Source organism: Triturus cristatus, chromosome 4_1, assembly GCF_964204655.1.
Source record: "Triturus cristatus chromosome 4_1, aTriCri1.1, whole genome shotgun sequence".
NCBI classification, from domain to species: Eukaryota; Metazoa; Chordata; class Amphibia; order Caudata; family Salamandridae; genus Triturus; species Triturus cristatus.
In genome coordinates this window covers 956,658,791-956,683,303 of record NC_140585.1, presented here as the reverse complement: position 1 = coordinate 956,683,303, position 24,513 = coordinate 956,658,791, and the positions used below count along the sequence as shown (strand labels likewise).

General features: G+C 49.1%; 1 protein-coding gene across 1 annotated transcript in view; it reads right to left on the bottom strand.

The window, feature by feature from the left end:
* CCT2 (chaperonin containing TCP1 subunit 2) overlaps positions 1-24,513 on the bottom strand; it is a 284,562-nt gene that overhangs the window by 109,419 nt on the left and 150,630 nt on the right. The window contains exons 12-13 of the mRNA XM_085653840.1: positions 22,574-22,702; positions 22,368-22,471 (exon numbers count right to left, since the gene is read on the bottom strand). Coding sequence (XP_085509966.1) covers positions 22,368-22,471; positions 22,574-22,702 — 233 coding nt within the window. The remainder of the gene's footprint in view (positions 1-22,367; positions 22,472-22,573; positions 22,703-24,513) is intronic.

Here is a 24,513-nt window from a genome sequence, read left to right as displayed (position 1 = left end):
CACATTTCGGGCACTTCTTAAAAAGGAGTCCTTTCTATCGGCCGAGACCGGAGTCGAGATAGGCCCGAAGGCCGCCGCCGATGTCTGGAATCGAGGAAGTGCCGAAGAGAGAGATTAAGAAGTCGATTCAGTCTAAAAAATCTCGATAAACGAGGATTTTTCGTCGAAGGTCAAACTGGAAGGGTTCGAAGCCGGAGCACGAAGTATTACATCCGAGCCCGATGGCGGAAAAAAACCAATCTGAGGATGGAGCCGAAGCCCATACGCAGTACGGACCGAAGGAGGAGTCACCGACCTCGTGACTTCCAAAGACTGTCCAAGAAGAAAAACAAACTGCAAACATCCAGGCCCAACACCAGATGGCGATCTATGCAAAAGTGTATAATCTGCAGCTCATATGCCTCGAACTGCTACTTACCAGTATGCATCTGTTCTTGGCATGTAGAGCTGTAGATCCGCATACTTTTGCATAGATCGCCATGTGGTGTTGGGCTCGGATGTTTACACTTTGTTATTTGTAGAAGTCTTTGTAGTCACGAGATAGGTGACTCCTCCTTTGGTTAGTAGTGCGCATGGGCATCAACTATCTCCAGATTGTTTTCGCCATAAAGGGAGATGATGGAGTTAGTTAGAACTAGAAAAGATGTCCATGTGTAATGTATCCAAGTAAGATAGTATTACAACACATAGTTGTCCGGGGAGGCGGGTGGGCTTATGCAGATCTACAGCTCTACATGCCAAGAACAGATGCATACTGGTAAGTAACATTTTCCGTTCGAGGCATAAGCTGTAGATCGCATACTTTTGCATTGACTATACAGCAGTTATCCAGTTAGCGGTGGCTACCTGTATGTGTTGCAGTAGTTTGAAAAAGTGTTCTTAGTACAGCCTGGCCCACACTAGCTTGTTGTTTTGCCTGCATATCTACACAGTAGTGTTTTGTGAAAGTGTGCGGTGTAGACCATGTTGCGGCTTTGCAAATGTCATCCATGGGGATGTTTCCTAAGAACGCCATGAATGCCCCTATTTTGCGAGTGGAATACGCTCTAGTAGGAATGGATAACGTACGCTTTGCTTTTTGGTAGCATATTTTAATGCATTTATTGATCCACCTGGCAATTCTGGCTTTTGATATAGGATTGCCCTTGTGTGGTGGTGAGAAAGCTATGAAAAGTGGTTTCGTTTTCCTGAAACTTTTTGCCCTTTCAATGTAGTAAAGAATAGCTCTTTTGACGTCAAGCGTATGAAGAGCCCGTTCAGCTACTGAATCTGGTTGAGGGAAAAATACTGGGAGCTCAACAGACTGGTTAAGATGGAAAGCTGAAACTACTTTAGGTAAGAATTTAGGGTTTGTCCTAAAAACCACTTTGTGATGCATTTGCAAAAATGGTTCTTGTATGGTTAATGCCTGGAGTTCACTTACTCTTCTGAGGGATGTGATGGCCACAAGGAAGGAATATGCTACTTACCAGTATGCATCTGTTCTTGGCATGTAGAGCTGCAGATCTATACACTGTGCATAGCTCGCCATCTGGTGTTGGGCCCGGATGTTTGCAGTTTGTTTTTCCTCTTGGAAAGTCTTTGGAAGTCACGAGTTCGGTGACTCCTCCCTTGGTTCGTATTGCGCATGGGCTTCGGCTCCATCCTCCGATTGTTTTTCGCCAGCAGGGAAAGATGGAGCGTAGTGGTAACAGTATAGCAACCCATGTATGTTGTATCTAAATAAGATAAGACTGGAACGGATATAGGTAGCCGGGGAGGCGGGTGGGCGTGTATAGATCTGCAGCTCTACATGCCAAGAACAGATGCATACTGGTAAGTAGCATATTCCGTTCGAGGCATATGAGCTGCAGATTATACACTGTGCATAGATTATATAGCTGTACCCAACCCTAGCGGCGACCACCGGCATCCGTTGCAGTAGTTTGGAACAGTGTTTTAAGTACAGCCTGGCCCACACTAGCTTGTTGCTTGGTTTGCACATCTACACAGTAATGTTTTGTGAAAGTGTGCGGTGTTGACCATGTGGCTGCCTTGCATATGTCATCTAGTGGTATGTTTCCTAGAAAAGCCATAGAAGCCCCTATCTTTCTTGTAGAGTGGGCTTTAGGGGGAACCGATAGCGTTCGTTTTGCTTTGTGGTAGCAAATCTGTATGCATTTTACAATCCACCTAGCTATCCCTGATTTAGAAATAGGGTTGCCCTTATGTGGTGGAGAGAAGGAGACAAATAGCTGTTTGGTTTTCCTGAAAGGTTGTGTGCGTTGGATGTAGTAAAGTAAAGCCCTTTTTACATCCAGTGTGTGTGTAACGCTCTTTCTGCAACATTTTGAGGTTGTGAGAAAAAGACTGATAATTCTACAAACTAGTTTAAATGGAATGGAGAAATGACTTTGGGTAGAAATGAATATGCTACTTACCAGTATGCATCTGTTCTTGGCATGTAGGGCTGCTGACATTCATATCTGTGCATAGATCGCCGCCTAGTGTTGGGTCCGGATGTTTGCACGTTGTTGTCCTGGAAGAGTCTTCGAAGTATCCTGAGATAGGTGACTCCTCCCCTGGACCACAGTGCGCATGGGCATCCTCACCATCCTCAGATTGCTTTTCGCCATTGTGGCAGTGATGGAGTAGATACAGAAAGTGATGACCATGCTATACAGTAATTCTGAGAGCTGCAGCTGCTACAGGCGCCGGGGAGGAGGGTGGGCGATATGAATGTCAGCAGCCCTACATGCCAAGAACAGATGCATACTGGTAAGTAGCATATTCAGTTCGAGGCATGTGGGCTGCTGAATTCATATCTGTGCATAGAATACATAGCAGTACCTCCCATTAGCGACGGCTACCAGTGCCAGCTGCAGCGGTCTGACAAAGAGTTTTGAGAACAGCCTGTCCTACAGCTGCCTGCTGTATTGAGTGTACATCTACACAATAGTGTTTGGTAAATGTATGTGTAGTGGACCATGTGGCTGCTCTACATATATCATGTAAAGGAATGTTTCCCAGGAAAGCCATGGAGGCCCCTAACTTAGGTGTTGAGTGGGCTCGTGGGGGAATCGTTAATGTGCGTTTAGCCTTTTGATAGCAAATTTGAATACATTTAACGATCCATCTGGCTATACCTGCTTTGGAGATGGCGTTGCCTTTGTGTTGTGGGGAAAAGGCGACGAAAAGTTGTTTCGTTTTCCTAAAGTTTTTAGTTCTGTCTATGTAGTACATGAGGGCTCTTTTGACGTCTAGTGTATGGAGCATTCTTTCAGCGACATTTTGTGGATTCTGAAAGAAAACAGGCAGTTCAATGGTTTGATTCATGTGGAACTGCGATATTACTTTAGGCATGAATTTGGGGTTGGTACGTAGTACGACCCTGTTTGCGTGAATCTGTATGAATGGCTCTTGAATGGTTAGTGCCTGGAGTTCACTAACTCTTCTCAACGAGGTCATTGCTACTAGGAAAGCCACCTTCCAGGTGAGGAATTGAATCTCACATGAGTGGAGAGGTTCGAAGGGTGGACCCATCAGTCGGGTGAGGACCAAGTTGAGGTTCCACACTGGTGCTGGTGGGTGTCTTGGGGGAATCACTCGTTTAAGTCCCTCCAAGAAGGCTTTGATGGCAGGCACTCTGAATAAAGAGAGGTGCTGCCTGTTTTGGAGATAGGCTGCTATTGCGGTTAAATGGATACGTATGGAGGTGTATGCCAGATTGCATCGGTATAGGTGTAAGAGGTAACAGATTATGTTTTGAGTGGATGCGTCTAGCGGGTTAATGTCATTGTTTTTACAATAAATGACAAACCTCTTCCATTTGGCTGCATAGCAAGCTCTGGTAGTGGGTCTCCTAGCTTCCTTAATGATGTCCATACAGTCAGGTGGCAGGTTTAGGTAGCCAAACTCTAGGACTTCAGGAGCCAGATTGTCAGGTTCAGCTGTTGCGGATCTGGGTGCTGAATGTCTCCATGGTTCTGCGTTAAAAGCGCGGGTTTGATCCGCAGCCTTTGATGCGGCACCACGGAAAGTTCCAGAAAGGTGGTGTACCATGGCTGGCGTGCCCATGTTGGAGCAACCAGGATGAGTGTCAGTGAGTGCTGTCGCAGTTTGCGTGCCACTAGCGGTATCAACGGCGCTGGGGGAAAAGCGTACGCAAATCTGCCAGACCAGTTCATCCATATCGCATTGCCCTGCGACTGTGGATGTGGGAACCTGGCGGCAAAGCTTTGGCATTTTGCGTTTTCCCTTGTGGCGAATAGGTCTATCTCTGGATGACCCCACTGCTGGAAGTACGGTTGGAGTACTGATGGGTGTAACTCCCACTCGTGCATTTGGTGGCTGTGTCTGCTGAGCAGATCCGCCATCTGGTTGTCCTTGCCGGGGAGGTGTTCCGCCATGAGGAATATGTTCCTCTGAATGGCCCACATCCACATGCTCTGAGCCAGATGAGACAACTGTGGAGAGTGTGTTCCTCCCTGCTTCTGTATGTAGTACATGGCAGTCATGTTGTCCGTCCGGATCAGCACGACCTTGTTGCACAGGTGTACTTTGAATGCTTTCATAGCCAGGAAGATTGCCATCAGTTCCAGAAGGTTGATGTGCATCTTCTTTTGTTGTGTAGTCCATAGTCCCTGCACTGTGTAATTGAGTACATGGGCTCTCCATCCCTGGAGAGACGCGTCCGCTGTCAGTATTATTTGTGGAACAGGCTCTTGGAACGGTCGGCCCTTGCAAAGGTTTTGTGGATTCCACCAATGCAGAGAGTTGTATGCCCGACCGCTCACCAACACTAGGTCTTTTAATTGCCCGTGAGCCTGATTCCATTGACGTGCTAAGCACTCCTGAAGCGGGCGCATATGTAGTCTCGCGTGTGAGACTATGAAAATGCAGGAGGCCATCATGCCTATCAACTGCATGAACACTCGCGCAGGAAGGGAGTGTTGGGGTTTGAACTTGGAAATCAGCATTTGCATGCTGTTGATCCTCACTAAATTTGGCTGAGCTGTGGCTACCAGAGTGTCTATGGTCGCACCTAGGTACTGTTGTACGTGTGCGGGTTGGAGATGTGATTTCGGGTAATTTAGTGAGAATCCCAGACTGTGAAGAAGGTGAATGGTGCGGGACATGTGGCTGGCACATTGGTGGGCTGACTTTGCCTGAACAAGCCAGTCGTCCAGGTAAGGGTAGACGTGAATGTGTTTTCTTCGGAGATGTGCAGCCACGGTAGCTAGGCACTTTGTGAAAACTCTGGGTGCTGTTGTCACTACGAAGGGGAGGACTTTGAATTGATAGTGCTGCCCCTGAATGGTGAACCGGAGATATTTTCTGTGTGACGGGTGTATGGGTATGTGGAAATGCGCATCTTTGAGGTCTAGCGTGGCTAGGAAGTCTCCCTGTTTGAGCAGCGGGAGGACTTGTTGTAGGGTGAGCATGTGGAAATGCTCTGAGAGAATGTAGCGGTTGAGGGGTCTCAGGTCTAGTATAGGTCTGAGTGACCCGTCCTTTTTTGGTATTAAGAAGTACAGGGAGTACACCCCCGTACCTTGCTCGTAGACGGGTACGACCTCTATTGCGCCTTTTTTCAGCATACTTAGCACTTCCTGTTGTAATAGCGCTAAGTGCTCTGAGGACATAGGACGGTGTTTTGGCGGTATTGTGGGTGGAGTGGAGGTTAATTCTAGGCAGTAACCGTGTTTGATAATATCTTTGACCCACCTGTCCGTGGTGATGGAGTTCCACGTGGACAGGAACCTTTGTAGCCTCCCCCCGACAGGTGTTATGTGGTCGGGAGGAAGGGAGAGGGCGTCACTGTTTGTTCTTGGGGGAGGACCTGGTATTGCCGTATCCGCGTCCTCTGCCCTTTGTGCTGGAGCCACGATATCCACCCCTGGTGTTTTTATCGTAGGTACTTTGTGTGTTGCCCTTGTTGTAGGTTTGCTGTGACCCCTGTCCTCTACCTGCTCCTCTATTTCCAGGGCGACGAAAGGAGCCACTCCGAAAGGTCTGCGTTTGGAGAGCCCCCATGGACTTTGCTGTGTCCGTGTCCTTTTTTATTTTTTCTAGGGTGGTGTCAACCTCTGGTCCGAATAAGTAGTCGGGGTTGACCGGTTGATTGAGAATGTTATTTTGAACCTCAGGTTTGAATCCGGAGATTCGTAACCAGGCGTGTCGTCGTAACATGACGCTGGTGTTTATTGCTCTGGCAGCTGTATCTGCGGCATCCAGTGCACACTTAATGGATGCGTTTGTGAGGAGTTGTCCCTCCCTGATGAGGATCTCTGCTCCCTCTTTGTATTGGTCAGGGAGATGTTGGAGTAGGGTTTCTAATGTGTCATAGTGTGCGCGATCGTAGCGAGCTAGGAGCGCCTGGGTATTGGCAATACGTCATATGTTAGCTGCCTGGGCTGCAACCCGTTTGCCGGAGGTCTCTAGCACCTTGGACTCTTTGTCCGGGGGAGGAGCATCCCCAGTTGTCTGCGAGTGCGCCCGTTTGCGAGCATTAGCGACTACGATGGAGTCCAGAGGCAACTGGCCTCTAATGTACGTAGGGTCCCCTGGCGCCGACCTATATTTCTTGTCGATCCTGGGGTTTATTACTCTTGCCCTGGTGGGTTCTTTGAAAATGTCCTTTGCTGGTTTGAGGACACCTTTAAACATGGGTAGAGTTTTGATATTCCTTTCTGAGGATGCGAAAGTATCCATTAGAAAATCGTCCTCGATTGTGTCAGAGTGGAGTTGCACACCATGATTGGCCGCAGCACGTTCAATTAGGGCGTTGAATGCGGCAGTGTCCTCTGTGGGAGACGTTTTTGCGCCATATAGCTGCGTGTCCTGTGTATCCATAGGTGCACCCGTGTCCACAGGGTCATCCCAAGCCTGGTCAGGGTCCTGTTGGCCTTCAGGGTCCATCTCTCTGGGGTAGGGGACGTCGTCACCCATGTAGTCCTCCAAAACGTCGGTTTCGGAGTGTGTCGGAGAGAAGGACTGTGGATCTGGGTAAGAGGTATGGAGACGTTCGTAAAGAACTGGTTCCGAATCCGCTGGCAGCTTTTTCTTCAGCGGGATCCGGTAGGAGTCCAAAGCGTGTTCGGAAGATATTCTCCGCTTGTGGAGCATAATTCTGCCGGTGTCGGCATCGATGATGTGGGACGGTGACGTCTCCGTAGGAGAGCGTTCGGCAGGTGTGATCCTAGTTTGGGTGACACGTGTCCTTATTTCAAAATTTTGGGCGCCGTGGATGGCGGCAGGCCAAAAGTGATATGGGGTGGTGCTGGAGAAGCTTTGAGCTTTTTTCGGCTCGGAGCCTGACGTGTCCTGGAGGGCAGCCTTTTCTTTGATGCGTTGCAAGGACGCTGCAACTTGTCGCACCTGGAACGCCGACGGTTCTTTGGCGCCGAGCGGTTCAGTAGAGGCAGGCGTGGACTTCTTTGGGGCCACGGGGTCATCGAGTCGAGGAGAGGTAGTAGCCGTCGACGGCGTCGATGATTGGGCCTTAGGTGCTGCTTTCGAAGCGGTGTGCGACGCAGCGGCCATTTTGACCTTCGTGGCTGGAGCCGATGGTTTCGGTGCCGGGTGCTGAGGCGGTTTGGCGGTACCGATGGCCTTTTTCCGTGTGTCAGCGCCGACGTCGGCTGCTGCGAGTTCGGCACCGAAGTCTCGTTTGGTGCGGTCGGTGCCGACGGGTTTGGCTGGCGTCGAAGGTGTAGTGGGCTTCGATCCGACCAGTGTCACTTTCAGTTTCGGTTTCTGTGGAACCGACACGACTTTTGGTTTCGGTTTCGAGGAAGGGAAACCAGTCGTTTTGGGTACTAATGGCTGTCGCTGAATGTCCGAGGCCGGGCCCGAGGGCGGGGCCGAAGAACTGCGGGATAGGTCTTGGGTAAGGCCCGAAGGCGATCCCTCGACCGGAGCCATAGACTGACGCACTGGGATATCCTCCGTCTGTACGGGTAGGCCTTGCTCGTCACCGGAGCTACTTTTTTCGGCCCCTAAGGCCTCATCGTAGTCTCCTACCTCGGTGTCGGCTTCATCTCTGCGAAAGAGTTGTTCTTCGATGTCTTCCGATCCGGAATAGTGTTCGGAAGCGGGGCTGGAGGGTAGGTTCTCCACGCCTTCCACATCTTCGTCCTCGGCTCTGAAGATGTTGGTTGGGGCCGGTGCCGCTTGCTGCGCTTCAAGTCTCGCTGCTCGTCGATTCCGGAGAGTCTTTTTGGATCGGAATCGGGCACAGGCCATACATGTGGATTCGTCGTGATCCGGTGAAAGGCATTTGTTGCACACCGGGTGGACGTCGACATGGGGATATTTCGCATTGCAAACAGGACACCGCTTGAATGGTGTCCTCGATTCCATCGTCGATGTGGGGTCGATGGTCAGATAAGATGCGAAAAAGTTGGTTTTGTGAAGTCAGTAAACTAACAAGTAACTGTCGATACCGATCGGGAACAGTACCGACGCGAACTAAAGGCCTTTTGGCCTGAAAAAAAAAGTTTTCCCTAACTTGAGTCAAGATAAGCACATCCGAACCCAATGGCGGAAAAAAACAATCTGATGATGGAGAGGATGCCCATGCGCACTGTGGTCCAGGGGAGGAGTCACCTATCTCAGGATACTTCGAAGCCTCTTCCAGGACAACAACGTGCAAACATCCGGACCCAACACTAGGCGGCGATCTATGCACAGATATGAATTCAGCAGCCCACATGCCTCGAACCTTTGGGTTGGTGCGGAGTACAACCTTGTTCTGATGCATTTGGAGAAAAGGTTCCTGTATAGTGAGTGCTTGTATTTCACTAACCCTTCTGAGGGAAGTGATGGCCACTAGAAAAGCTGTTTTCCATGTGAGAAATTGGAGCTCACATTTATGTAATGGTTCGAAAGGGGGTCCCATTAACCGTGTAAGAACTAGATTCAAATTCCAGACCGGGGAGGGTGGTACTCTGGGTGGAATTACTCTTGTGAGGCCTTCCATGAAGGTCTTGATGGCAGGCACTCTGAAGAGCGATAGGTGCTGCCTGTTCTGTAAGTAAGCAGCAATGGCAGCGAGATGTAACCTAATGGAAGTATATGCTAGGTTACACCTTTGTAGGTGGAGTAAATAACATATGATGTGCTGTATGGACACATTTAAAGGATTGATTGTGTTGTTGTGGCAGTAAACAACAAATCTTTTCCACTTTGCCGCATGGCATGCCCTAGTAGTAGGGCGTCTAGCTTCCCTGATAATGTTCATGCAATCAGGGGGAAGGTTAAGGTATCCAAATTCTAGGACCTCAGGAGCCAGATCGCAAGGTTGAGCTGAGCTGGGTCCGGGTGCCTGATCTCTCCATGGTTCTGGGTTAGGAGGCATGGTGAGAGGTGTAGCCTTTGGTTTGTACTACTGAGAGTTCCAGCAGTGTGGTGTACCACGGTTGTCTGGACCATGTTGGAGCTACTAGGATCAGTGTTAGGGAATGCTGTTGTAGCTTTCGCACCACTAATGGAATTAGTGGGAGAGGTGGAAAAGCATATGCAAATTTGTTTGACCAGTTCATCCATATCGCATTGCCTTTGGACAATGGGTGTGGATATCTGGCGGCGAAGCTTGGGCATTTTTTGTTTTCATGGGTGGCTAATAGATCTGTGTGTGGATGCCCCCACTTCTGAAAGAACGGATGAAGAACTTGTGGGTGAAGTTCCCACTCGTGGATCTGCTGCGTCTGTCTGCTGAGCAGATCTGCCGCGGTGTTTTGGAGAAAGATGTTTTGTGGAATTGCCCATCTCCACATGCTCTGTGCTAGCTGAGAGAGCTGTGGAGTGTGTGTGCCCCCCTGCTTTTGAATGTAGTACATGGCAGTCATGTTGTCTGTGCGAATGAGGACTGCCTTGCCTGAAATCCGCATCTGGAAGGATTTTAGGGCGAGGAAGATTGCTAGTAACTCCAGATGGTTGATGTGGAGTAACTTTTGTTGTGGCGTCCATGTGCCCTGTGCTGTGAGATGTAACAGATGAGCTCCCCAGCCGGAGAGCGATGCGTCTGTTGTGAGGATTATCTGTGGGACCGGGTCCAGGAACGGTCGACCTCTGGAAAGGTTTGTGGTGTTCCACCACTGCAGAGAGCGATGGGTGCGAACCTTCTACCAACACCAGATCTGCCAGTTGTCCCTGGGCCTGGTTCCACTGGCGCGCTAAGCACTCTTGGAGTGGACGCATCTGGAGTCTTGCATGGGGCACTATGAAGATGCAAGAGGCCATCATCCCTATCAGTTGCATAAACACTCTTGCTGGGAGAGTGTGTTGGGATATGAATTTTTGGCGCAGAGCCTGTATCTTTGCAATCCTGGCAGGATTGGGATAGGCTATGGCTTTTGAGGTGTCTATGGTGGCACCGAGGCATTGTTTTGTGTGTGATGGTACCAGGTGGGATTTTTTATGGTTCACCGTGAACCCTAGCTGGTGGAGTAGTTGGACTGTAGCGGCGGTATGATGCACACATTGTTCGTAGGACGTAGCTTTTATTAGCCAATCGTCCAGATTCGGGAATACGTGAATGTGCTGTCTTCTGAGGTGTGCAGCCACTACTGCTAGGCACTTGGTGAAGACCCTTGGTGCCGTTACCCCGAATGGGAGCACCTTGAACTGATGGTGTTGTCCGTCCACCACAAATCTGAGGTACTTTCTGTGAGACCGGTGTACTGGAATATGAAAGTATGCGTCTTTCTAGTCCAGAGTGGTGAGAAAATCGTTCTGGGAGAGAAGTGGGAGAACCTGTTGAAGGGTTACCATGTGAAAATGGTCTGAGTGTATGTAAGAGTTTAGAGGTCTGAGATGTAGGATAGGTCGTAGAGTCTCGTCTGTCTTTGGAATCAGAAAGTACAGGGAGTAGACCCCTAAATTTTGCTGATTTATGGGGACCTGCTGTATGGCTCCTTTTTGCAGGAGGGAGGTCACCTCCTGTTTTAGCAGTGCATTATGTTCTTGAGACATAGGGCGGTGCCTGGGTGGAATGTTTGGGGGGGGCAGATGTTAGTTCTAAGCAATACCCTGACTGAATAATTTGTGTCACCCATCTGTCTGAGGTGATTGTCTCCCAGACGTGAAGGAAATGTTGTATTCTGCCCCCGACCGGAGTGGAATGGTCTGGAGGGGGCGGGGGAAAGTCATTGGGTAGTAGGTGTGGCAGAGCGGGCGGTATTTGTTTTGCCTCTGCCCTTATTATTATTGCCTCTGTATCCGCCTCTTTGATAACCCTTTGTGAAGGTAGATTGAGGAGGGGATTTGTAGGACGTGGATGCACTATCCGAGGAGTAGCCTCTGCCCATGACTCGAAAGGAAGAGCGGCGAAAGGAGCGCCTAGGAGTGTGTGACTGTAGGGCTCCCATGGATTTCGCCGTGTCAGTATCTTTTTTCATCTTCGAGGGCGTCATCAACTTTTGGGCCAAACAGATGATCTTGGTCGAATGGGTGATTTAATATAGAGGCTTGTACCTCAGGTTTAAAACCTGAAACTCTGAGCCAGGCATGACGACGTAGAAGGACACTGGTGTTTATGGCCCTGGAGGCTGTATCTGCTGCATCTAGGGCATAGCGAATAGAGGTATTAGTTATTATTTTTCCCTCTTGGATCAATTCATTGGCCCTGTTCTTATATTTTTCAGGGAGATGGTGCATGATGGTCTCTAACTCATCGTAATCTGCCCTGTCGTATCTGGCCAATAGCGCTTGCGTGTTGGCGATACGCCATAGGTTGGCGGCTTGCGACGCAGTGCGCTTCCCTGACGCGTCTAGGAGCTTGGACTCTTTGTCAGGTGGTGGTGCTTCGCCTGACGCCTGAGAATTGGAGCGTTTCCTAGCTGTGGATACCACTAGGGAATCCAATGGTGCAGGGCCTTTAATATATGAAGGGTCTGTGGGGGCGGCTTTGTATTTCTTCTCTATACGAGGGTTTAGGACCCTGGCTCTGACTGGGTCTTTAAAGACTTACGGTGCATGTTTAATCCCCCCTTTTAACATAGGTAGGATGGCAGTAGACCTATGTGCGTCTTCAAAGGTGTCTAGGAGGAAATCCTCCTCTACCGGGTCAGTGTGTAAGTCCACCCTGTGGTAGTGTGCCGCCCTCTGTAATAGGTGGTGAAAACCCAAGGAATCTTCAGGTGGGGATGGCCTAGATGGGTAAAGGTCATCCTGTGGGACATCTGGGATGTCCGGATTATTATAGTCGTCCCATGGGTCTGGAGATCCAGTAGGGGTGGGATCCTGTGGCACATCTGCTGGATCATAAAATTGGGTCTCCTAAGTCGTCTGGGACAGGAGACAAGGTTAGGGAACGATGAGGCGGGGGTGGAGAGGGTGGAGGTGGGGGAGGGTGGAGGAGGAGGGGGAGGAGGGAAGGCACTCTGAAAGGGGAGGTAGCAGTGTCTTTCCTCTTTGGAGGTGGAGGTGGAGCTGGTTTATCCAAGTGTCTTTTTTGTAGACAATGTCAAATGTCCAGTTTTTGGATCCTTGGTGAGCGTCTTTTGGAGAGGATCCGGTGTAAAATGTTCTTGCGACACTGGTTGATCGGTCGGCGCCGAAGTTTCGGGGCCGACGACTTTAGGCTTGTCCAAGCCGTGCTTCTTTGGGACCTCCGATTTTTTGGTCGGTGCCGAAGAAGGCTTCGTCACGGGAGTGTCGGAGCCGAGGGCCTTGTGATGTTTGGTCGGCACCGGCAGGGTAGATTTCGACACCGAAGGCTTTGGTAGTGGGTTCGGTGTGGAGATGGAGGCCGATCTTTTCTTCGGTGCCGAAGGGTGTTTTTCGGTACCGATGGTAGGCTGGCTCGAACTGCCGCAAGGCTTAATAGGCTTCTTTACCGGGCCCGAAGGCGGGGTGTGAGAAGCAGTGTCCTTGGTCTTGCCTAGGCCCGAAGGCGAAGGTGTGACCGAAGCCTTTTTGGGTGTGGGTGTGTGAGTGGGTATTGTACTCACGACCCTCTGCGCCGGGGTGATGTTCTCCACATCTGAGTCGTTGGCCTCGGAAGCACTGACGAGGTAGTCGTCCTCCTGTTCGATGTTCTGCTTTCCCGGAGCTTCGACGACGTCCCCGAAGATGCCGACTGGAGCGGAGGTCGAGGAGTGCGCCATGTTGCGTCTAGCCCGTCGATCTCGAATGGTCTTTTTGGAGCGAAAAGACTTGCAGGCGGGACAATCTCGAGCCTCGTGTTCAGGGGAGAGGCAGAGGTTGCACACCTCGTGGAGATCGGTGTGGGGAAACTTGGACACACATCGAGGGCAGTTCTTGAAAGGAGTTCTTTCCATCAGCCGAGACCGGAGCCGGAATAGGCCCGAATGCCGCCGTCGACGACCAGAATCGAAGAAGTGCCGAAGAGAAGGTGATAAGATGATTTATTATCTGAAGGATCTCGATGAGCGAGGATCTTGCGTCGATCGGTGAACTGGAAAGTTCGGAACCGGAGCGACCGAGCCCGATGGCGGAAAAAAACAATCTGAGGATGAAGCCGAAGCGCATGCGCAATACGAACCAAGGGAGGAGTCACCGAACTCGTGACTTCCAAAGACTTTCCAAGAGGAAAAACAAACTGCAAACATCTGGGCCCAACACCAGATGGCGAGCTATGCACAGTCTATAATCTGCAGCTCATATGCCTCGAACAGCTACTTTCCATGTGAGGAACTGTAACTCACATTTATGAGAAGGTTCAAATGGGGGACCCATGGGCCTAGTAAGGACAATGTTTAGATTCCATAGTGGAGAGGGTGGAATTCTGGGAGGAATTATTTTAAGGCCATCTATGAATGCTTTGATGGGAGGTACCCTAAATAATGACAAGTGTTGTCAGTTTTTTAAGTAAGTTGCTGTAGCTGCAAGATGTAAACGTATGGATGTATATGCCAGATTACATCTTTGTAGATGCAGGAGACAACAGATGATATTTTGAGTTGAAACAACTAGTGGATTGATTGTGCGGTTATTGCAGTTAATAACAAATCTTATCCATTTAGCTGCATAGCATGCTCTAGTGGTAGGACGTCTACCTTCTTTAATGACGTTCATACAGCCTGGTGGGAGATTGAGGTAACCAAACTAAGACTTCAGGAGCCAGATCGCTAGGTTCTGTTGAGTTGGTTCCGGATGTCGTATCTCTCCATGGTTCCGTGTGAGAAGCTTTGGGGACAGGTGCAGCTTTTGGTGTGGAACTACTGAGAGTTCCAGCAGTGTAGCGAACCATGGTTGTCGTGCCCATGTTGGAGCAACCAGGATCATTGTGAGAGACTGTTTGAGCTTGCGCACCAGTAACGGAATGAGCAGGAGAGGCAGAAAAGCATACGCAAATCTGCCTGACCAGTTCATCCTTATCGCATTGCCTTTGGACAACGGGTGTGGATACCTGGAGGCAAAGTTTGGGCATTTCGTGTTTAAATGTGTGGCAAACAGATCTGTGTCTGGGTGGCCCCACATTTGAAAAAAACGGATGAAGAACTTGCGGATGAAGTTCCCATTCGTGAATCTGCTGTTGACGACTGAGCAGATCCGCAATTTGACTGTGTATCCCAGGTAGATGCTCCGATAAGAGGTATATCTTTTGAGGAATAGCCCGTCTCCAAATGCTCTGTGCTAAGCGTGAAAGCTGCAGAGTGTCCCCCCGTTTTTGTATATAATACATTGCCGTCATATTGTCCGTCCGAGGACACTTTTGCCTAGGAGAAGTTTCTGAAATGACTTTAGGGCGAGAAATATGGCCAGTAACTCCAGGTGATTGATGTGGAGGAGTTTCTGTTGAGGGGTCCACATACCCTGAAGGGTGTGGTTTAAGAGATAAACTCCCAAGCTGGTGAGCGATGCGTCCGCTATTAGTACTATTTGTGGAACCTGGTCTAAGAACAGTCGCCCTTTGGAAAGATTGTGTGCTCCATCATTGCAGAGAGCGATATGTGCGGCTGTCCAACACCAGATCTGTACGACTACCTTGAGCTTGGTTCCACTGTTGTGCTAGACATTCCTGTAATGGACGCATCTGGAGTCTTGCATAAGTAACAATTAAGATGCAAGAGGCCATCATACCAATTAACTGCATGAACACTCGAGTTGGTAGTGAGTGTTGCGGTTGACATTTTGTTATGGGGGCTTGCATACTGGCTATCCTGGCTGGATTGGGGTATGCAAGGGCTTTGGAAGTATCTATTGTTGCACCTAGATACTGTTGGGTGTGGGACAGATGGAGATGTGACTTGGTGAGGTTTATTGTGAATCCTAAGTTGTGCAGCAGCTGGATGGTGTTGAGTGTTTGTTGTACACAACTGCTGCGTGACTTGGCTTTTATGAGCCAGTCGTCTAGGTAAGGAAACACATGAATGTGCTGTCTTCTTAAGTGGGCTGCTACCACTGCGCGACATTTTGTGAAGGCTGGGTGCTATTGTGACCCCGAATGGAAGGACTTTGAATTGGTAATGTTGTCCATCCACTAAGAACCGTAGGTACCTCTTGTGAGCAGGGTGAATAGGAATGTGGAAGTAGGCGCCATGAGATCTAAAGTGGCAAGGAAATCGCCTTGTTGGAGCAGTGGGAGGACCTGATGTAGCGCGACCATGTGGAAGTGGTCGGATTGTATGTACAGGTTTAACGGTCTGAGGTCTAATATTGGCCTGAGAGAGCCGTCCTTTTTGGGAATGAGGAAATAAAGGGAGTAAACCCCTGTACCTTGCTGGTGTAGGGGGAACTGGTTCTATTGCATGTTTTTGCAAGAGAGAGACCCTCCTGCTTGAGAAGCGTTAGATGTTCTGTGGACATTGGACGTTGTTTGGGAGAAATGTGTGTGGGGGGGGGGGGGGGGGGGAGAAGTAAGTTCCAGGCAGGACCGGACTGGGAACCAAAACCGGCCCTGGCAAAGTGCTCGGCCGCCCCCCCTTGGGGGAGCCGCCGTGCTCTTGGTCAGGGCCTGTACAAACGGCCATGTAACAAAAACGGCACCCCTGTGTGCATTTTTTATTAAATCCCACACTGGCATCAGTGTGTGTTTAATGTGCTGAGAAGTTTGAAGTGTGGAGAAGTGTGGCTCAATGATTAGAGCGGCAGACCCTGATGCAGAGGTCTAGCCCGGGACCAGGGTTCAATTCCCCGCCTCGGCGGGTCTTGGGCTCAAAAATTCCACGGACCTGATAATTCTCGCATCAATGCCTATTCCAATCATGGAGTCCCACTCTGCAACTCTGGGCAATAGCTTGCTTAATCTCCACAACGGCCCCCACAACGCTAAGGATGCCTGGCCTCCACCTTGGGGGTGCCCAGGAGTGGACGCCTCACAGGGAAAGCCAGGATGGGTTCCACAGCGGTATTCGTACAAGCGCCTGGAGACCCTTGCGGGTGAGTAGTGCGCTATACAAGTATCAAATTTACATTTACATACCAAACTTCTCCGTTTTCAGTATAGCCATTATGGTGCTGTGGAGCTCGTAATGACAATCTCCCAGCACCATATACTCCTAATGGCAGTACTGCACTTACAATGTCTAAGAATGGCCTTAGAAACTGTAGGGGTACAGGACTCCTGCACCTGTATCCTCACCACTGGTATATTGCACCCATCTAGAGGGGTGACTGATCTATGCCAGGACAGTGGATTGTAGGCATGGCACACAGATTTGTGCCATGTCGACTCTACACTTTGTTCTGCACCAAAAGACGCAGCCTGCAAAGGCAGTGTGTGTAAAGGTACAGGGCCTCCAAGGGTGGCACAATAAGTGCTGCAGCCTTTAGAGGTCTTCCCTGGTCACAATGCCCTGGGAACCTGTGGTACCATTTGCATGGGGCTGACCTGTGGCCAGAGTGCCAATTGGGTTTTGTCTTCAATGCAGTTTAAGGGAAAGAACATAGGCCCTGGGTACTTGATTGGCAGGAGCCCAGGGCATACTAAAAGTACATCAGCAGTTCAGCAAAAAGTGGGGGCAAACATGCAGAAAGAGGGCACTATCTCACATGTATCCATTAGATTTGCCTAGACATCTCTAGGGAGACCAGCAGTGCATAATCAAGTAGGTCTACAAAGGGTCAAAGAACCAACAGACCTGAACACCAAATCCAGTGTGTCGCCACTGGATCTAAGAAATAGTATGCCGACCCAAAATCTATCATTAACACCTGCAGCAGAGTGTGCTCTCACTTGGTCTGGTAAAAGGGGAACCCCTGCCTGTGCAGTCTCCTAAAGAAAATTGGACTAGCTTGCTAGCAGGCATATGTTGTTGCATAAACAAAGAGCAACAATTTCCGATAATCAATTATGCACCACCTTGCTCCACTGAGGCATTCCAACAGACAGAGGGTAAAGAGTCTGTATTCATTCTAGAGTGATCACTGTGAGAAGTTGGCCTGATATGTAGTGCTCACTATTCTAGTGATCACTGTGTATCATTCCAAACGACCCTTATTGATGATTGGTTGTAAGTCAACCTTTTAGACCAGCTATCCTAGTAGCGTGGATACGAGCAGTCTTTAGGCTAAACTCTAGAGGGCGTGTTAAGCCAGCTGTTTACCATCACATATACCCCTTGAACACCAAGTGAAAGGACACCACACAAGTTGTTATGAAAATAAAAGGATATTTATTTATAACAAGACTACCCTGGCTCTTTATGAGTCAGGGAGCTAAGCACACTACAAAACTCTTAGGAAAATACTTCAGTTGCACAATTTACACAAATGCCCGAGGGGCACGAGAAACCATCTACACTAACAGTGAAATGCGAATGGTTAGAGTCTGGAGGTACTGATTCCGGAGTGATCCGATCAGTGGGACTAAACGAAAAAGGAACTGGACACTTGTAGAGCGAACCTGCGATGGAGCACCGAGGTGCTCGAGTTACCTAGCCCGGAGGCTGCGGCTGCGTGAAGTTCGGCAAGATGTCGGGAGTCCTCGTGTAGTCTCAGGAGCCTGAAAGAAGAAGTTGCTGGCAGGCGACCAGTGACGATGTTCGGGGCGATCCAAGCCTGGATCGGTGATGAAGGAAACCTGAAAGCAGAGGGGACTCAGTTCTCAACCGCTAGCCAGCGATCGTGTGGGTACCAGGGGGGTACCGGCTGAAGTCACCTCGACCAGGTGAGTGGGTGACGCCGGACTCGGCTGTTCCTCGGACCAGGAGGCGCGGCGGCGACCAGGATGGAGGGCGAGCTGTCCCACGAAGGTGTCTGTTGTCGATGATGCTGGGCCCAGGCAGGGGCAGCGGATCTTGGCAGTGGCAACCCAAGCGGGGGAGTCAAGATGGCGTCGGGAGTGGACCAGGAGGGTCCGTGGTACTCCTCTGTTGAAGGGGAGCAAGAGCCAGTCTGGAGCAACCAGACTAGTGATGAAACAATCGTGGTGCGTCGTGAAGAGGGCCACAAGCCGGTCGGCAAGTGGTCGAACAACGCGGTGAACAACAAGGAGCGGAAGGGCCCCCACGCAGATCTCGGGGATGCTGGGGAGGCAGACTTCGATGCTGGAGCTGCTCAGGGTTTAGGGCTTCTCAAACCCTAGGGGCACTCACTCGAGGGTCCCTCGGTGGGCGTGCTAGATAAGCGTCGTGCAGGTTCTGAAGATAGCCGGTCCCGCAGGTCTCGTCACACCTACGACTCTCAGCTGGGCTGATGAGGTAGGTAAAAGGTCAGAGATGGCAGGGTACTCGGGTCTCGTCGAGCTGGGCAGTCTTGATCCGTAGGAGAGACTTACAGCAAACCGCAAGCGCTTAGATGGTGCCTGCTGGTGCAGGGTGGCTACTCCTTAGCCACAAGGGAGAGTCTTCAGAAATAGTCAAGAGTTCCTTTCGTGGAAAGTAGTTCGTGATTCGGAGTTATCCGATTATCTGATTATCCAATTTGGGAAGGGGACTCGCTCCTACCTTTATTCTAAGAAAAGGGGCTGGCCCGTGACTAGGTTCTACCTATGGGTGGAGCCAGGAGGGGGGTGGTTACACCCCTATCCTTTGTCCGGCTTCGCGCCAGCTCAGGGGCTGGTGTGCCCCCGAAACTGGTTTGAGCCGGGCTATGCACAGTGAGCACCGGGGTGCCACTGGCAATCACCTTCCTTTCAGCCCTGCCTACCTGGGATACACAAACCCTGTCTGGGACGGTGCTAACACCGCCCTCGACAGGAAACCCTTTGTCCAAGCTCCCCTTGCTGGAAGGTCCCCCAGCAGCAGGAGGTCAGACTTGTGTCTGGTGGCAGCATCCATTTTGTGATGCTGAGGCTTGAGTCAACTTTAACCGGGGTTCAAGGTTACTTCCATGTCGTGTCCCTCTAAAAGGGGGGAATGCTAACCCCGTCGCCGGGGCTGGCGAGGGGTTCGTATTCCCATTCGTATGACACCTTACTCGACATGTGTAGGTGATGCAATGCCAAAGTTAGCAAATAACCGCAAGGATTATAATGCATTAAAAGTAGTTGGCCCGCGTCACCATGGAACGGCTATTAGGACTTGGTTCCGCAAGCCGCCGACGGGCTCAGCTCGCGCCAGAGCACCGTCCCACATGATTCCCTGCACTCTGCCTTCAGGATTGATAAGGCCTGCTATAGGAGTGACTGATAGGAATCCATGTGTCCATTTTAGGGTTTAGGTGTAGGAATACTACACCTACAGCAACGGGTGATTACACCACGTGGCCCCAGCTGTCGTGCAGCCAGTTGTGTCAGATTTGGGCGGCCATTCCAGGGGTGGCATAATACATGCTTCAGCCCCTGGTAGGCCCTGGGTACACCGATGCCCTGGATACCTGTGGTATGCTGAGACAGGGACTGACAAGGTGGCCCAGTTCCAATTAGTGGATGCACCTAACGTACATGTGTGTTAATTTCGAGAGAGAACAGCTAGGCTGTGGGTCTGATTGGCAGGCCCACAGCCGGAGAAAGTCGTAAACCAATGAAGCAAAAGCAAAAAATCTGGGTGATCATAGGATTGCAGACCCTACTCTCCTACAATCACGTGCTTAACGTACAAGCTCTTCAGGTGACAGATGAGGACAGGAGGTCGGGGTCACCTGGAGCATGGTAATGTCAATTAGAAACATGGTAGTAGGCAGCATTAACTCAGGTAATCAAAGTGTCTAGAAAAACCCTCCATTAAAAGGCAACAAGGATTTTGAAATGGAGGAACTGCGCTGGAGAATTTTTCTTAATGTTAGTCTGCAACTTGCAAAGGCAAACCAAGGAATTCAGCCCTCTTACATAAGATTGCCTTTTAATAGCGTCCTCCAAAAGGATCAACAAGGGACAATCTGGGATGACCTCAGTCGAAGTAGTGGAGTGAAGGAGACCCAAATAGGGACCTTCAAGGGCGTATGCCTCGCTACTGACCTTCTAAACATAAAAGCCCTCACATGAAGCCTGAGCAAGACCAGCAGTATGCCAATGGCTGGCCTTTCCTGTACTTTCCACTGTGTCCAAAATGTCTGTCTCTAGATAACGGCAAAGGTAGTTGCGGAACTATTGTACCGGCGGCGATTCCAGAACAATCAGCAAGGCTTTGGATCGTAAGGGATGGTCTGCTGGGGAATGCACTGGGGTGGAGGCCACCAGATTAAAGGGGCCCATAGGCAATTTGGGGCTCAAAAACACACCAGAGAGAGACAGAGAAGGATGAAAGATGGCCAGCCAACTTGGGAGAAAGCTTCCATTTAAGTGGGAACATCAATAGAAGCCAGAAAAGCCGTAAGGGGATCAGGAAGCACCAGATACAGAGCTAGAATTGAGCCCAATTCAGGCGGTCAGGAATTTCAGGTAGAATTACCCATCAAACTACAATGTTTTTTTCAAATGGATCCCCCCTGAATTTCAAGTGGATCTGCTGGTTTTTGTGACTTTAAACACTGAAACTGTGCTGAACAGCTTCCAGTGTATTTTCTCAGATACCCTAAGAATTTTAAGAATGGTTAATTCTGATCGACATACCAGACTAGTTAGCCAGGCTGGAGAAATATGGCGCAGGAAATACACTCATAGCATAAAGTTCAGACGTCGCATATGGCTGCAGTAACGCAAAAAGCATGACAAGTTTGCAACTGCAGCCCTGAATGCAGCAGCCTAAAACTACTGCCAACACACGTCAAAAGTGAAATGTTCTTACAATTGGAAATGCATACTTTCTAAATTGGTTGAGGAGCAGCATAGATGTTGTGCACCAGCGTCAGCCTAAAAATAAACATCCTACAACTCAAGTAACAAGCCATGACAATTCATCTGTCTGAGGACATGGTGGTAAGGAGTTCAGGAGCAGCTTACCTTTTTTTCCACATGAAACATGAACAATGCCAAGTAGGCATGGCAATACACCCATCTGCTACTCCACATTCATAAACATGCCTCAATTGAACAGTTTGGTATTTTCACCAAATTGCAAGAGAGGATATGTTCAGGAATTCTCCATTACTTACACTGTCCTTATAAGCTGCCCTTTTCACCACAGAAATAGGAGGGTGGGAAAGTGAGGAGAATGGAGACGTTATCGCTGTATCCAGTTATATCCTCTGTATCGAGAGTGGTAGGTCGAGGGAGGGTAGCAGTGGGAAACAGCCTTAAACACTCTTCTGCGCAACTCTCCCTCAAGCATTAAACTGAGACACACTGATAGACCAGAAAATGAGAAAAACAACGTCAACATTTCTGTCACTCCATCTCCTGTGTTGCCCTCTCACTTTAAAGTTTGATACTGAGGTGTGAGCAGACTGGGGAAAGAAGATATAGAGATTGAATGGCCAACCCTACTGTCCGACACATTTGGGTATCAGCAGATAGACATTGTAAGGGCATTGGCTAGGAGCTATTCTACTGATCAGGCCACAGCACTGATCCAAAATGGAAGGACTGTAAGTGGATAGGCCACCTCCTCAACAGAACCTTCAGAAAGTCAACAAATATCACTTTATCTGCTACATATCAATACTAAAGCGCAGGAGTAAACACAGGGCCATCTCAATGATTTGATTATGTCCAATCACAGGTTAAATGAAGAGAGCAAGCAGCACAAAACCTCCACATACTGCCACACACAAACGAGAGGCAGTTGTCCATTCCCCTTGGAGGGGGGAAGTGATGGGGTTAAACTACCTAAATAAATAAACAATTGCAGTACAGGAACAGAATAGGGGTTACATTTAGATTATTTAGGGGGAAATATTTTTATAAGGGTGTATAAAGAGGCTCTTGGGGAATTTAAAGGGTTAAATACACATTCTGAGTCCAAGCACTACTTAGTAAGATAATCCAATCATGTTAATATATTACAATTCATGCAGTAATATCCGACACACACACTAAAATGTTTAGGAAACTATTAAAGGTCCTCCATTCATACTTCCTACACATATCGGCCATCACACGCTCATGATTCATTGTGGCACTCTAGTTTGTCAGAAGTTAGCTCAATGGCTTTCCTTACCATCCTTAGAGCCTTGGCAAAAGACTCCATTGCAACAGATTCCTTTCCTGGTGTTCTGTTAGCAAGGTCTGTAACAGCGTGAGCCATCAACATTTCTGAGCAACCTAAAAAGTAAGATGGTCATAAAGGTTAACTCTTTATGAACAAGTACAGTAACTTGGATGTCCTGAAAAGGTATACAGATGTGTTTATTCCTGAATACTAACCTCCACCGTAGACAGTCCGATTATCTTTAACAGTCTGTGCTAGAACACATAGGGCATCATGCAGAGATCTTTCAGCTTCATCGAGGATCTGCTGTGTAGCTCCACGTAAAACTATAGTACAAGCTTCACCTAAAATGACAAATAGTAATCATTACTTATGTGTTTTGGGTCCACAAAAAGCTATTCATGGATGATTCAAGTTGAAAGAGAAACTGCAAGAGGTCTGACATGCACCGTTTACATTGCAATTATAACTGTTCTAGTAACTTAATATTTATTTGGAATACTGTAATATTGGATACCCTTCCACTAATAACGTATAGTTTCTTACCTGTCGGTGTAGTTTTGCAGCTTGAAGACTTTCTGAATTCACTATACTGTGCATTATTCCGCCATCTAGTGGTTGGGTCCCGAATTGCAGTCTTTTTTTCTCATTTTTTAGGTCTCGTCTGGTGTTGGCAGCGCGCATGCGCTGTCTCACCATGCGAGGGCCTTTTGCGATCAATTCAGCCAAAGCTGAATGCACGCGCGTCCAGATGGACAAAGATGGCTGCTCTCGCCATCGCGTACGGACAAAAAAATGAACTCGCATGTGATCAGCCCGACACCATCTTTTCTTTGTTTACTTTAATTAGCGTAGGATGTGCACACGCGCGCGCATTTTTTTGTTCGGACGGTGAGCTGATTTCACCACATCCCCTGAGCAGACGCACGTTTACATGCTCGCTTTGTTACGTTAGAAATGTCACTGAGGCTAGAGATGCCTTGATTTGCATTCTGTGCTTTTAGGATTGTACATTTGGGGCGGCGGCGGCGTTGTGTGTAATCCCACACTGGTTTAGTTTTATCTCCAGCCTCGTGCACCTCAGGGTAGTATGCCGCTGGCTGCTTTGTCTTTTGATCGACAGTGTTCGGATAGCGTCTTGTTTCTATAATTGTGGTAAAAAAGAGCACTAAGGAATTGCGTTGTTTAACATGTCGTTTCATACCGCACGTTTGCCTTTTCTATGCGCTGTAATTAATAGGCATCGCCGGTAACCAATTCCATGGCACTCGATTTACCCACTTCAGGAGGATGGAAGGCCGTGCTGGCCTTCCTTGAATTCAAACACTTGACCTACAGGTGGCCGCACACGTCAGCAGCAAACCTTACCTCACGGAGGCATGTGTGTGTGCAGGTGCTGTGTCCTCCCTGCCGACACGGACCTCAATTGACACCGGTTTTCTTCCTGAAATGTGGCAATCCTTCCGCGTGCATGCCTGGAATATATTCCCCATTAGTGGTGGATTACTGTGGCGACCTGGCTGCGGCTGGGCGAGGTCATTCGGGTGACGGACGAGTTACCAGGCTAAATAAAGCTTGAGGAAATCTTTCAGGGCGGCTTCTCTCGGTGTGATGTTTTTGGGGTGTGTATGCTGGGAGCTTGTACAGCCTGTGCCTCAAGTTCACTTGAAACTCGGGCCTACTGCAGTAGATAGATACACGTGGATAAGTAGTATAAAACCAATGTTAGGGACTCTTCTGCTCTGCCTTTCTAATTTAAATGAATTCACACCCGGACTGTCCTTTACCATTTGGCGTCAGAATTCATTTTGTTGTAGTCCTTCTTCCTTGCTTTATTGGATCATCCTTTGACAGGACCGTGGCGATGCTGGGTACTACAAGCTCTCGTGGGTCCTGATGTTTGAGGGTAGTTAAGTTAAGCAGTTGCTGCCTCGGTGTGGCTTTTTGTGTCGCCTGTAGACTGCTTTGAGCCCTCCTGGTTCTAAGCAGTCGCATTGCTGACCTTTTGAACTTTTAGTATTTGCTAGTTTTACTGGCTGTTTCACCGTTCATTAACATGCAGAAAACTCTTGTTTTTCAATATATAAACATCGAGCCCGCTGCCAACAGTGTCAGAAATGTGTGATGTCACTTCCTGGACATTAATGGAAACGGC